General features: G+C 44.1%; 1 protein-coding gene across 1 annotated transcript in view; it reads right to left on the bottom strand.

Moving 5' to 3' along the window:
- The window catches only part of TGFBI (transforming growth factor beta induced), a 39,673-nt gene extending 27,196 nt beyond the window's left edge, over positions 1–12,477 (bottom strand). Inside the window, exons 1-2 of the mRNA XM_028718094.2 lie at positions 12,265–12,477; positions 8,502–8,600 (exon numbers count right to left, since the gene is read on the bottom strand). Coding sequence (XP_028573927.2) covers positions 8,502–8,600; positions 12,265–12,386 — 221 coding nt within the window. The 5' untranslated portion in view covers positions 12,387–12,477. The remainder of the gene's footprint in view (positions 1–8,501; positions 8,601–12,264) is intronic.
- Positions 12,478–13,375: the final 898 nt, after the last annotated feature.

Below are 13,375 nucleotides of genomic sequence, written 5' to 3'. Positions count from 1 at the left end.
CAGCTCAGCCCAACTCTGTGCTGCATTGAGTTCCCTGGGTCATAGCAAGGTTGCTTTTGAGTAATAGCTTGATGGTTTCCAGACCACTAGGGTCAGAATCTTATCTCCTCTGACTCCCTTCCCTCCTTCCTTGGCTTTAGCTCCTGCCTCCTTTCTCAGCCTGATATGCTGGTTACTGAGCACTGACCTTCTGGTTTCCGGGTTACTCCTGGCTCCCAGAAATACGTACCATTAAATAAAACATTAACAGAAACAAAGCAATATTTTTGATCTTCTCTACTCCCTATTTATTTTGAATTGGTCAGCCTGCCTCTCTCAGTCATAGGCTAAGCAACAGTAACACTCCCCCCAATTTATCATAAAATCAATCACCTTTTGCGGGTTTTGCAGTGCATAACTATAGTTGGAGCACGCTCAACATAACCAATCACAATAACAATCATATTTGGCCACTCATCACTCTTCCAAAGCCCATACACATCAGAAGTAAGTAAATAATCTCAAATGAACACTTCAAATAATACAAGAATACAAATTGTCTCCCATGATTGGACACACAATTGTTCTGTGTGTACACAAAGCAAAATGCATGTAAGGGTGATAATTACCCGTAATTACTCCACACTATTTGCCTCTTTTCTTCACATTCTTTCTATAAAAACATTGTTATGTTTTATTTACCCAATTGTTCTGGGATATTCTAAACAGATTTTGCTCTCTTCTGCTTCCATACAAACCAACAGAGGCTAGAAAAGTTAGGTTTTTATTTCTTAAGGTTACAGAAACATCATTTTTTCCCAGCAATTAAATGAAATGAAAGCACCAAATTCAGTTCCTAGAGGACCACTGGACCCAATGTTCAGAATCAACAAGCTGCACAAATCACTAGTATATTCTGTGAACAGTGATGCATTTATATATGCTTATGATGTCTGATTAGCTATGAGTGATAATTTGAATGTTTGGCTACACTGAGATATAACTAAGTCAACAACTCCCCTATCAGTACCTGCTTACACCATGAGTGTCTATATACTCAAATGGCTTCTAACCCCACATTTCCTGCCTTATTTGGTGGGTGATTTTAAGGGAAATCTTTTTCCATTAATAAATCAGACGTTGACTTCAAAATGTGTGGAAAATCCTTGCTTGTATTGGCCATTGCTTCCACTCCCAGTTATTCTTAACATCTCAGAGTTAATTTAAAGTGAAATTTTGAAATAATAAAAATAAGCTTAAACATATTGGCCTGGTCAAGATCCATGAGTAATAATAGTTTGTTGTAACAAAATCCACATATTTTGATTTCAAAAACAGTATCATCGCCACCCACCCCAAGGCTGGAAAAATCCTTTCATGTGGCTAAAAATTCAATCAATTCAAAAATTTATAAATTCAAAAGCTATAAATTCAAAAGTAACAGGAGAACAGCAATGAAGCACGTTTGTTTGTTTGTTTGTTTGTTTGTTTGTTTAAAAAAGGATCTAATATCATGAAACTCCAAGGGCTGGTTCCCACACAAACAAGCAACCATTGTGTTCTTCATGCAAGCACATACCTGAATACGTGATTACATAAAGAAGCTTTGCTGATGACGATAAGTGCTTTGCATAGAGACAGCAGCTACAACGTCTGTGGCTGCAGCAGCTGCAGGGCTGGTTCATTAGTTGCCTTGCAAGCTCACAGGGCTCCCACTGGGCTGGGATGTGAACAATGGAGCCACATCCGCAAGGATGTAAATAATGGCAGCCACTCTTGCACTCCTCCAATGGAGGCATGGCAGTCCACACAAGAACCTGCCTTGTCTGTGAGCACAGTGGTGGCCCCATGAGCTTCAGGAAACAGCAGCAGTATAAGGATGCCTAAAGCAGAAATAAAATTATGCAGATTATTTTTTGTACATGTTCAAGAACCAAAGTGCATGACTGTAGAAGGGGAGGGAACCAGTGGTGCTTGTCTGAAGTAGCCCTAATGACAGAAGGGACAAACCACCCACTTCTAGTTTTATGAAATCTCATTTCTAATTATCAAGTGGCAAAGCTACTCTTGTTTACATTTTTGTGGGACAGGCTGTCAAATAATTCCAGGTTGGCTATGGAACGGGCAAAACAAAACATAAAGCACATATAAATCTATCAGCGGGGGCGGGGGGGGGGGGAATCTTCCTTTTCCCTGCAGTATCCAACTCTGGAAAGTTACATAATTAACCAAACAGAGCTCTGCTTTCACTGTACAGTTAATAAAACACTATGATGTCACATAAGCTGCCTCTGCTCTAAGGCCAATTTATCCAGAACTTATCCAAACATAGGCTGACAATTATACAAACCAACTTCTGTATCAGATCTACTTCCAACATAAGAGCACATTCAAAACGCTGAATATCCAAAAGAATGTCCTGCGCCTTATGAAGGCAGCAGGGTGAAGTCTTCACTTTAACTACATATTTCAAAGTAGCTGATTTTGGGGATGCCCAAGGATTTTTTTATTTTATGTCCCACATTTTTAAGCAAGACCTTCTGATTTGCACTTCCCAGTTTAATATACAGATCAAAACACTGTTATACTCTAGCTTTGCAGTTCTTCAAATGTTATGGAAAAAAAGTACCACTCACACTCTGTAACCAATAAAGTTGTGGCCTTTTTCACCCATTAACCTAAAATACTGTTTCATGTTTCTTTATTCCATTTCCCAGGAGGGTTTGGGACCTTGCCACACAACGCATACAACTATGCATACATTTTAGAATATTATTCCAAGGGTAGTGGAACTACGAAGAAAGCCGCCTCTGCAGAACGTAACATCCAAGAAGGCTGGTAGGAATGGAGACAGTTATAATGCTTTGGTGACCATCGTGAATATCATCAAATGGGCTGGGAGGGTAGGAGAATTCATGCAAGTGAGATGTGGGGTGGGCTTTTAGATGTGCACAAGTATAACGAGACCAGTGGTGTTGACCAGAGAAAGAAAGATGATGGCTGAGCATCAAACAGCTTTGCAGGAAACCTGTAGGAACAGTAATTAAACATATTTGGTTGCTCACCTTGATGGACAAGGCATGATTCAGGGAGCTTTGTATGTAACAGATATGAAAGCCGGAGGGTAAATACTTTGAGGCCGGCAAGCAAGTGGCTGGAGGCCAATGTCCGGCAGGACAGAAAGATAAAATAGTACCTCCCTCAATGATAAGTTGCCCACACTGAATAAATGCAGAAGACATGGGAAAATGTACCAATCAGACAAGGGCATGAGACTGGCTCTTTGGGACACTCCATCAGGGCCATGAAGTTTCTGTTGTGTGAATGTCTCAGCTGCAACCGTCCACAGTTCCAACCAACAGCCCTAGTGCCACATGGTGCCATTGCTTGGTGTGGGGTGGAGCCCCACAGCACCTGGTGACAGGAGTGAGAATTGTCGGTGTGCTACCTCACACACAGCATGCCATAATGTGCCACTTGTTTTATTATTTTGGCAGCTCTTCCAGATAGGCTTAACCAAAGTGGCTTTGTGGCTGAGCAGGGATCTGAACCCATATTCTATACCTCTGACTTAATATTCTCCGGGCTGGCAGATGTTCCCACCCTCACGTGTGAAGGAGAAAACACCTATCATCAGCAACTCTTCTTTGCAGACATTTTAAATGCCTTCCAAATTAAATATTCTGCAATAGGACATCCAGAGGGAAACACAGAGAGGGCAACCCTGTTGAGGCAAATGTTTCTAATTACATTAGCTGTGTCTGTGCCAGTGATTCATAACCGCTAGACTCTATTGAGACTCCACAGTAGACAAGTGTTGAAATGAGCTTCTTGTCTGAAAATAGAAGGGGAGGGTGGAATACAGATTTTTTTAAAAAAAAAAACCAACAACAACAATAGACAGAACTCTTTAGAGTTGAACCAAATATTCAGGAAGGGCTGTAACTAAGCAGTAGAGCATCTGCTTTACATGCAGAAGGCCCCAAGGTTCAGTTTCTGTCAAGCCCTGGTAGGGCTGGGAATGTCCCCAGTCTAAAACCCTGGCAAGCCTCTGCCAATCAGTGTCAGCAATACTGACCTAGATGGACTATTTGTCTGGCACGGCATAGGGCAGCTTCCTATATAATGTTGAACTACGTCTTATTCCAGATATCCTTGACTTGATGGCCCAAATAATTGAGACTGAGATACAGGGGCTTGTTTGCTTTTAACGTACATCTGAGAACATCAGCAAGCTGCAGGTGCACTATATACCTCTCAACATGCTACTGGCAATGTCCCAAGAGCATCTCTTCCCATATGAGCCCTGATATAGGAGAGGGCCCCTGCGCTAGGGAGATCAGCTTGGCAGGGACCTAGGAAGAAGGTCTTTTCTGCCATGTAATTTTGTTCTTGGGGTTGTATTATTTGTTTTGTTGGGGTCAGGGTGGGTTATTCTTTCTACCCAAGTGCAAAATATGTAAACAGCATGTCAGAACAGATGAGTGAGTACAAGAATGTGCAAATCATCACAATCCTTAAAAATACACAGAAACAGAAGCCTAGTCATTTCTCGGTTGCTCCTTCCATATAAAGGCAGTTGCCTTTATATATGTGTGTGCTTCACAGCACATGCATTTTATGATCATGTATCTGTACCAAAGAACACAGCTAAAGCGCGAAAGGCTGCCCTGAGAAATTTACCCAAGCCTGCTGGCAAGCTGAAGGTGCTTGAAGACATTCCTGTTCAGGCATGCTCTAATGCGGTCTGAATCCTGTGGGTCTATATGGGTATGGATAAATGCAGGAAGCCTCTTTATATGGGGTGTGCAACCTAATTTGGTCCTGATGAGTGCAGGACTAGCATGCCTTGTAGCACCCCCCTGCATATCAGTATTGTGGAGAATGGAAATGCTCAACTGATCCCCCAAATTACAGCCAGCTCAATGTCCCCGAAAATGGTTTGCTCGTATCGTGGCGCTTTCCTCTGAATATACTAATTCATCAAAGCTTGGACAAGTCCGTGCTAGACAGACAATTACTGCTATGATTCTAGTATCAACATTTTTGCTGAATGATCATAAAATTCCCTTTTAGCCCAATGGCTCATCACAAATGCGTTTGGCAAATCCGTGCTGAAGGAAAATATGTACATGATGAGAGACACACCCTCCAGCTGCACAGTATGGACAGCCACATTCTTCCCGGATCAAAGAGTAATTGCATTATGGATTTGAATGGAAGCAAAGGGCTCATGTCAGAGCCATCCCTTTTTTACTCCTCTTCTCCCATCAACAAAGAAGCGCAGTATAGAATCTCCAGTTTATTCTGCTGGAGAACAATTAAGTTCTCTATTTCACACACACACACACACACACACACACGGTAGCTGATATTAAAGTTCTGTTTACATGATTATTTGCATGCTATTCGGTATATCATATATATAATGGGTATATCATATATAGCCATTAGATTAGAGCCCCCCTCCCACCTCGCTCTTACTGTAAATGGACATATGATCCCATCTGCGATCTGGCTTAATAGAGGAAGCGAGAAACCACAAACTGTGCTGACTAAAGGACCAGGGATACACCAAAAATGCAAGATAGACTGACGGTGTGGGGAACTTGGGGAAGGGCAAAGCTTGAGGGAGAAAGGAAAACATACACTCTGCACAAAAACAGATTTATTTTGTCGTGTTTCTACCTGTTGCATTCCATAACCCTTTTTTATTAATAGTTTCAGGGCTACTTCCTAAGACTCACTTAGTAAAAGAGTTCATGTTTTGAAGGCCATCTGCAAGAAACAGTACTGAAATCCTATCAAGCATAACATTATGCCTTTTGGATTTCCAACTCAACAGTCAACAAAGGAAAGTTCAGAGAGGGACTTCTTAATCAAGTTCCCAAACTCACTCCAATTTCTGATTTGTTTATACATGTGAGAAGCAAAACAGTTCCTGGCAAGATAAGGGATGGCTGACTCACATGTTCATCATTATGGGATCAGTGGTCATGTAAACAGTAATATGGCTGCTATTTTGGGTTGATGGGAGTTCCCAGATGCATAAGAAATAGTGGCCTATGAAAAGCATTGCCAGGTCATGTCCCTGAGTTCTTGCATGTGTCTCAATACAGTGGGAGATGGAACCATTGCAGGTCGCTCCATCCAGCATGTTGCCCAACCTCCTTTGCCATCTGCTGTTGCACCAACCTAGAGTCATGATTACTGCAAGACATGGATAATAGACGGTAGGGAGAACAGGAGGGGGAGCTGTTATGTATCACCCCAAAATTTTAAAAAGTACAAACATATTCCAACTTTCCTTTTGTAAGCAGTATAGTTCTATTTGAGCACCATAAAGATCTGGTTCCTTGTGCTGCTTGACAATCCCGTCAAGAAATCATTTCCTACAGCCTAAATCCAACAAGAAGTTAGGTCTGCTTAAGCCCATTGAAACAGAAGAGCTTATGCATGCCTAATGCTATGCTAGATTTAGCGCTGTATCTATTCCCATTCTGTTTGACTGTTCTTCTATTCCTCAGTCCAGCTCTAGGTTGGTGCCTGGCCTGCTTGAAATTGCTCTACGTTTTTAATTTTAATGTCATTGGTTGAAAGTATAACCTTCCCACTTCCGTTCACAGAGAATTTTTTCTTCTTGCTTACTCTAGTTACTGGATTCTGCTCTTCACAGTGGTTGGCTGAATTGCATATTTAATATCCACAAAGTTTGGCTGGATTGCAAGCTAAATATCCACACCAGCATTTTTTTCCTGGAGCTTGTGTGACCCCGTGGAGGTTACACCTTTCCTGGAAGACTAGCAGGCTTCAACTCATGCCTGGCAGCCAGCCAGCACTGCACACATTCATAATTAGGTGCAGACTGCCCCTTCCAAGAGGACGTGTTGAGGCCACTTTCCTAGGGTGCTTTATGCAAGGTCTATTGAATGCTAACATCTGCAGGGACAGGCATCGGACTGATTTGAAAGTCTTCCTCGTGCGACTGAAGGGGCTGCAAACAAAGGCCGGATAGTTTTGCATACGCTTGATCTACACAAACCCATGTAATTATGACAAAGCAGGCTTGCAATGTCTTTCATACATAACAGTGTGAATCATTTTCTCTACAAGGAAATGATCTCCCCAGAAAGCACCTCTCAGTTTACCATCAATAAATTCAAAAGAAGAGAAGAGACCACTGTGCTATGCAGTAAAAGGAATAATCCCGGGAAAAGGGATTATCATGATAAATCTTGTGTCTGATTTACATGGAGGTGCTATGAATTACTAGGAAACTCAAGTTTAGTTAAGAGCAAATAGACTGGGTCACCCAGTAATCTATCCAGTCCACTAACTTGCCTCTGACAACAACCACATCCATTCCCCATTCTCACTAGCTCTTCCCAGACTCAAGAGGCTACAGGAATTCAAAATGCTACATAAAAATGGATGCCTTGCACATCCAGTAGTGCTTTGTGTGCCCACACTGAGAAAGGCTTCTCATATGTGGCTGCATGTTTTCCCCAGAAAATATTTTTATGTCAACAGAACATTATTGAGACAACATTATCTAAGGACTGTTTATTTTAGGAGATGAATGACCAGGCGTACAAATTGATTTGCAAATTTGGAATTCTGTGCTTCTGCCAGAAGGAGTCACATAATCACCATCTTTCAGGGAGATGCAGGTCAGAGCAGCAATTTAAAGACACAAAGCAGGTTTTAAGAAGGTCCCTAAAACTTGCAAAGCAATGATTTTGGGGCACCAGAGGCAGTACCAGTTGCTGGAAACCACAGGAAGATAAGAGTGTTGTTGTTGTGCTCAAGTCCTGCTTTTGGATTTCTCAGAGGCATCTAGTTGTCTACTGTGAGAACAAGATGCTGGACTAGATGGCACAGTAGCCTGGTCCAGCAGGCTCTTCTTATGTTCTTATATAAGGGTGGATCAGAAGTCACACTGGAAGTAAACCAGTGTTAGGAAACTGACTTACTTGAAGCATGGCCACTCTAACCCAATACAGTATACATTGACAGGCATCAATTCCCTAGACAGGGGGCTTTCTCAGTCTTAGGGGCAGATAGTTGGAATTTGAAACTGGGACCTCCTGTATGCAAAGCATGTATTTTACTACTGAGCAATGACCCTTCCCAAGGGGAAAGGGAGAATTTAGGATAATGTGCTGCCATTCGTGCAGTGCGATTGACTTCCTCCGATCTTGGTTTATCCTGCAAGCAGGATAGCAAACCAAAGTCAAAATCTGGTTTGTAGACCTGAGTTGGAAATGGCACACAATGGTTTGCTGCAGATTTCTGAGAAAGGAAACCCCCAAGTGTCTTGTGCTTCTCAGGGACTTGATAGACCTCTTGCTTTTACAGCACGCCTGGTACTATGAAAACAGGGCAGCTGTGAAGCTGGCAAACTATGTTTGGCCTGCTGGGTAACAAGAAGCACAGGACACCTGCCGCACAGCACCCCAAAACCAACAGAGATCCATCTGCTTCACAGCACTGTATTTTCTTCAAACCACTTTAGTACTTACGTTGATTTGCCGCAGATTTTCCTATGGTACCACATTTTGCAGTTTGGCAAGTATTTCTGGTTTGTTCCCATGAGCTTCAGCACAGCACACACATTGGGACTACAGGTAAAAGAGAGAAAAATATATATATTGAGTTCTCTATACATACCCTGGCATTCAAAGACGTCTTGTAAATAATAAGTCCTAAAAGAAGCACTGTATTTATAAAGAAGGAATCATTACTCCCACAGTTTAAATTTCCATGAGATCAGAATATAAATCATAAATGAAGCTGAAATGTGAAAGACCTTTCTCTTCACTAAGCCAGGTTAGATTTCCCCCACCTCTATTGCACCCTTCCTTTGAATGCATTCGAACTTTGTATATTTCCACTAGGGCAAGTGATCCCCTGAGTGAGTGTGTGAGCGAATGTGAGTTATAACTTAGGAAGAAATTTTCATGCAATTTAAATTAACCCTACTTCAGTTTTGATGAGGAAAAGGATATGGAGGACAGCTGATTGACAGGGGCTTGGAAGAGAGCCTGCCTGCTACCTTCCTGCATCAAAGTTCATCACTCATGGATAGAAGGACGCTCATGGGGAACAGTTTACACACAGAGACAGAGACAGACTGGGGGTGGAGAAGGCTTCTGTGTGGCTTGACACAAATGCACAAGTGTGAAGGTTCCCAGAGAGGAGATCTTGGCCACTGTAAACTCAAAGGCAGATCCTGGCAACAGCCCATGGTTTGTGGGCAATGCGACAAACCATAAACCTTGGCTCAGATAACACACCATGGCTTTACGTCACAGCAGCAGGACCAGAGGAGCAAAGCAGCTTTCTGTGGGATCCTGCACACTCACGCATTTGCACGAAGCTATGGTTTTGGCTTAGCATTGCTTGTGAATAAGCTGACATGATAACGATGAAAAACACTGAGTAATGAGAAAAGGGCCTTTCCTTCAAGTAACCACAGCGGGCAAACAATAGAAGGATGTGCTACTTGCATGAGGAGTGCTTTTCTTTCCCCTTCACCCTGTGATAGGAATCTCATAGTGACGTGTGTGAGAAAGAAGGAAACAGCAAAATTGAAGCAATGATGTGGACTGAGCTGACTGCATTGGTATTTCATATTAAAAAGTCAGCATGCAAGTGACCAGTTCCACCCATCTGTTTGGGATATTCACACACAACACGATGAGACAACAACAAAGAGAAATGAATCTTATACGAGTGAGTGAGTGAGTGAGTGAGTGAGTGAGTGAGTGACTGTGAGTGAGGAAAGGTGCTGATAAAACAGTGGCTAATGCAGGATCTAACCAAGATACAGAATCTAGTCCCTGTGTTAACAATGATACAGTGCTGGAATAGGATGTGGGAAGACCATATTGAAATCTTCACTTAGCTACAATCTTACTTGTTGGCTTTGAGCAAACATCTCTCAGCCTAGCCTACACCACCAAGCTGTTAGGAGGATAATATGCTCCCCTAAACTCCTTGGAAGAAAGGCAGGAAACGAGCAATGTCAATTCCAAATACCTGATCTATGAAATAGAAGCAGCATTTCTGGCTATCAGAACTACTTGCCCTTGATAGTTGTGTATTTAATTTCATCCAGTTGTTTCCTTGTTTTTAAGTTAATTTGTGGGTGGGTGGTGTTGTTTTTTTAAAAAATGCTAGTGGGCATTACCATTGATGGGTTAATAAGTATTATGATCTATCTAAAGGTCCCCGAGAGAAGGAATCCCACAGCCCATTCACAGCTAAGCCTGTGCCTGCCTGTTGCTTCCCAACTTGCACCAGAATTCTCTGAATTGAATGCCCCTAAAAGGACCACACTTGTGACTGTTTACACACCAATGAAAATAGCATCTAGAGAACTGCATTCTATCAACACTCGGATCCCTCTGACTGATCAGCTCCTATTGTAGTACTGCCTTTCTCAATCTGTCCCTCCAAACGTCTTGAACTTCAGCCTCCATCAGCCACAGCTAGCATAGCCAACCGCCATGGAGGATGGGATCTGTAGTGTAGCAAAAGCTATATAAATACTTAAAAAGGTAAAGGGACCCCTGACCGTTGGGTCCAGTCGTGGACAACTCTGGGGTTGCGGCGCTCATCTTGCTTTATTGGCTGAGGGAGCCGGCGTACAGCTTCCGGGTCATGTGGCCAGCATGGCTAAGCCACTTCCGGCTAACCAAAGCAGCGCACGGAAACACCGTTTACCTTCGCACCGCAGCGGTACCTATTTATCTACTTGCACTTTGACGTGCTTTCGAACTGCTAGGTTGATAGGAGCAGGGACCGAACAATGGGAGCTCACCCCATTGCGGGGATTTGAACCGCCGACCTTCTGATCGGCAAGCCCTAGGCAAGCCCACCCGCATCCCCAAACAGGCCTTTTAGAATTTGCCCCCAAATAACTAAAGTGATTCGTTTCCTTTATACTCAAAGCCTTCCAGGAGGTTTTTCATTCCTGCATGTATCAGCTTGGCTTGATTCACATTTCTTTGGTTTCAGTATGCCTGAAGTCCCCCTTAATGCCATCCATCAGCCTTATTAAATTCACTAGTGGCATGAGCCTAAAATGTGCTATTTCAACAGCTGTGCTTAAAGAGCTTATATGTGTTCGTGCCATTTAGGACAGATGTTAACCAGCTCTACTGTTAATCAGAAAGAGGTGACTACCTCAGGTAGTTGATTTTGAGTGTCATTTAGTTTATTATTGCTTGCATTTTTACTGCTAGGAAGGGGAAAGTGTCATTAGTGGGGTTTTCTGCCTCAGGTGCCAAACTAACATAGCTGACCTGGCCACTGAGCACCTTAATATTTTTTTAAAAAATTTTTTTGGGGGGGAGAAGCAACCACATTTATTGTTCTGCTTTATTTCACTTTATCTGTAGAACTGGCTTGGCAGGGGTGAGTTTGACAAACACTTGGCTAACTGAACCTTTGTCTATTTAAATGTAAGGCAAATGTTGGCAAGAACTGGATTGACTTTCAGTCATCTGAACACAATATTGGATGCTTTCCTTAAAGAGAGTGAGAGTGAGAGGTGCAGCCAGTCCATAAAAGGTGGGTGTAGGGTTAGTGCCAGTATCCTGTGCCTCAAGGGTAGCCAACCTTCAATTCATACAGCACTCTTCTCTACACAAGAAGAGTTCTATGTAACTTGAAAACAGACTACCTGAACCATCCCTTGCAGTAAATGCAAAAACAAAAGGATACAATCTTGCCTCCTATTCTTTCAGACCTACCTAATAGAGAATAAATAACTGGCAAGAGAAAGAGCCTCACTCTTTTGGGAAGGACAGCTCATCTCCACAAGCCATTTGATCCCCATTGACCATAATCCAAGTGGATCCCCCAGCTTTTTAAAACTTGCTTTTTAATCCATGGATTGGGATTTTCTCTTCCTTTTCTAAATGCTTGCCCCTCCGACCATCCCTTAAACGAATTACACCGGAACAGGAGACGCGTTTTTGGACCAAGAGCCATTTCTGTGGAACCCAAAATCTAAACAGAGATCTTAAAAATTCATCTAAACTCGAGAGGCAGCAGGGCGGCAGCGGAACACCTTTCGGCCCATCAGGTGGCCGCTGCTTCGCGTTCCCCAAACCTTCGCACATCCGTTCTGAGGCGAACGTGTGGAAACCGTCTCCCGCCTTTTGCCCGAGCCAGGCACACGCGCGTCGCCGCCAGCGTGCAAGAGGCACCGGGTCCCGCGGGTTGGGTGGATCACCAGATCGCTCCCCCCCCCCCAATTTAAGCTCAGAGACTTACCCTTGATGCCTGCCCCGGAGCCGGCTGTGATGCAAGATCTGCTGGTAAGGGGTCCGAGTGGCAGCCCAAGAGACGCTGACCCACAGAGCCAGGGCCAAAGGCAGCAGCAGTCCCGAGCGCATCGTGACGGAGGGGGAAGACCCGGTGCGGCGCGAGGAGACGAGCGGCGGGACGGCGGAGTGAGCCGCTCCCCCTGTTGCGCGGCGGAGTTAAATAAGGGCGTGAGGAGCGAGGGGGCGGAGACAGGCCCCTCCGGCGGGACGGAGCTCGGGGGTGGGGCGGCGGCGGCGGCAGGCCAGGGGGCGGAAAGGCCGGGAGGCGGGTGGGGTCACCTGAAGCTGCCCTCGCGGCTCTCTCCGCCGGCCCCTCCAGCCTTGCTGCAAACTCCAGAGCAAGTTTTCCTCTCGGCCTGCCGGGGTCTGGTAGAAATCTCCGGTCCCTTGCTACCTCCCTTGCACACCCGCTACCTGCCGCCACCATTTGTTCCACTTCGGGTTAACGGCACCCGTTTGCGGATAAGAAGCGGACCCTGAACACTTTTGCTTTGCTTTTGGGCCTTTGAATGACTGCCCCATGGGAAGCCCTCCACAGGGAGGAGGCGTCGGAACCGCGCCGTCGTTTGTTCCCCTGGGATGAAAGGCAGAGGAGACCCCTCCCATTCAGCCAAGGGCTTGTGGGGGAACAGTAGGGGCAGTCTGAAGAGTGTGTGTGTGCTTTAAAAGCTGCCCCCCCCAAACAAACAAAACCGAAGTCTTCCTTTTAGGAATTCTAGGTGCCGAAATCCCAAGGGAGCAGAAAAGACTCTGTATGGGACCGCGGATGTTTTTGGCCCAGAGATGGAAAGAAGGTAAAGTCCCTACCGAAGAAGAATGGCAGATCAAGTTGATGGATTATGCCAAAATGGCTAAAATGGCCAGAAGAGTCAGAAATCAGGAAGACCAAAATTTTAATAAGGGAATGGGGAAAATTTATAACCTATCTTAAAAACCATTGTTAAAAGTTAACATCGTTAGTAGGTTTGGAATATCACTTGTAGCTGAATGGTGAGCTTTGGACACAATGGAGATGTAAAAGATTTGGATTATCATAAAAGATGCAGGAGGAAATGATT

Source organism: Podarcis muralis, chromosome 2 (genome assembly GCF_964188315.1).
Source record: "Podarcis muralis chromosome 2, rPodMur119.hap1.1, whole genome shotgun sequence".
Classification (NCBI taxonomy): Eukaryota; Metazoa; Chordata; class Lepidosauria; order Squamata; family Lacertidae; genus Podarcis; species Podarcis muralis.
Note: the sequence above shows the minus strand (reverse complement) of the source record. Positions and strands in the feature narration are given on the sequence as shown.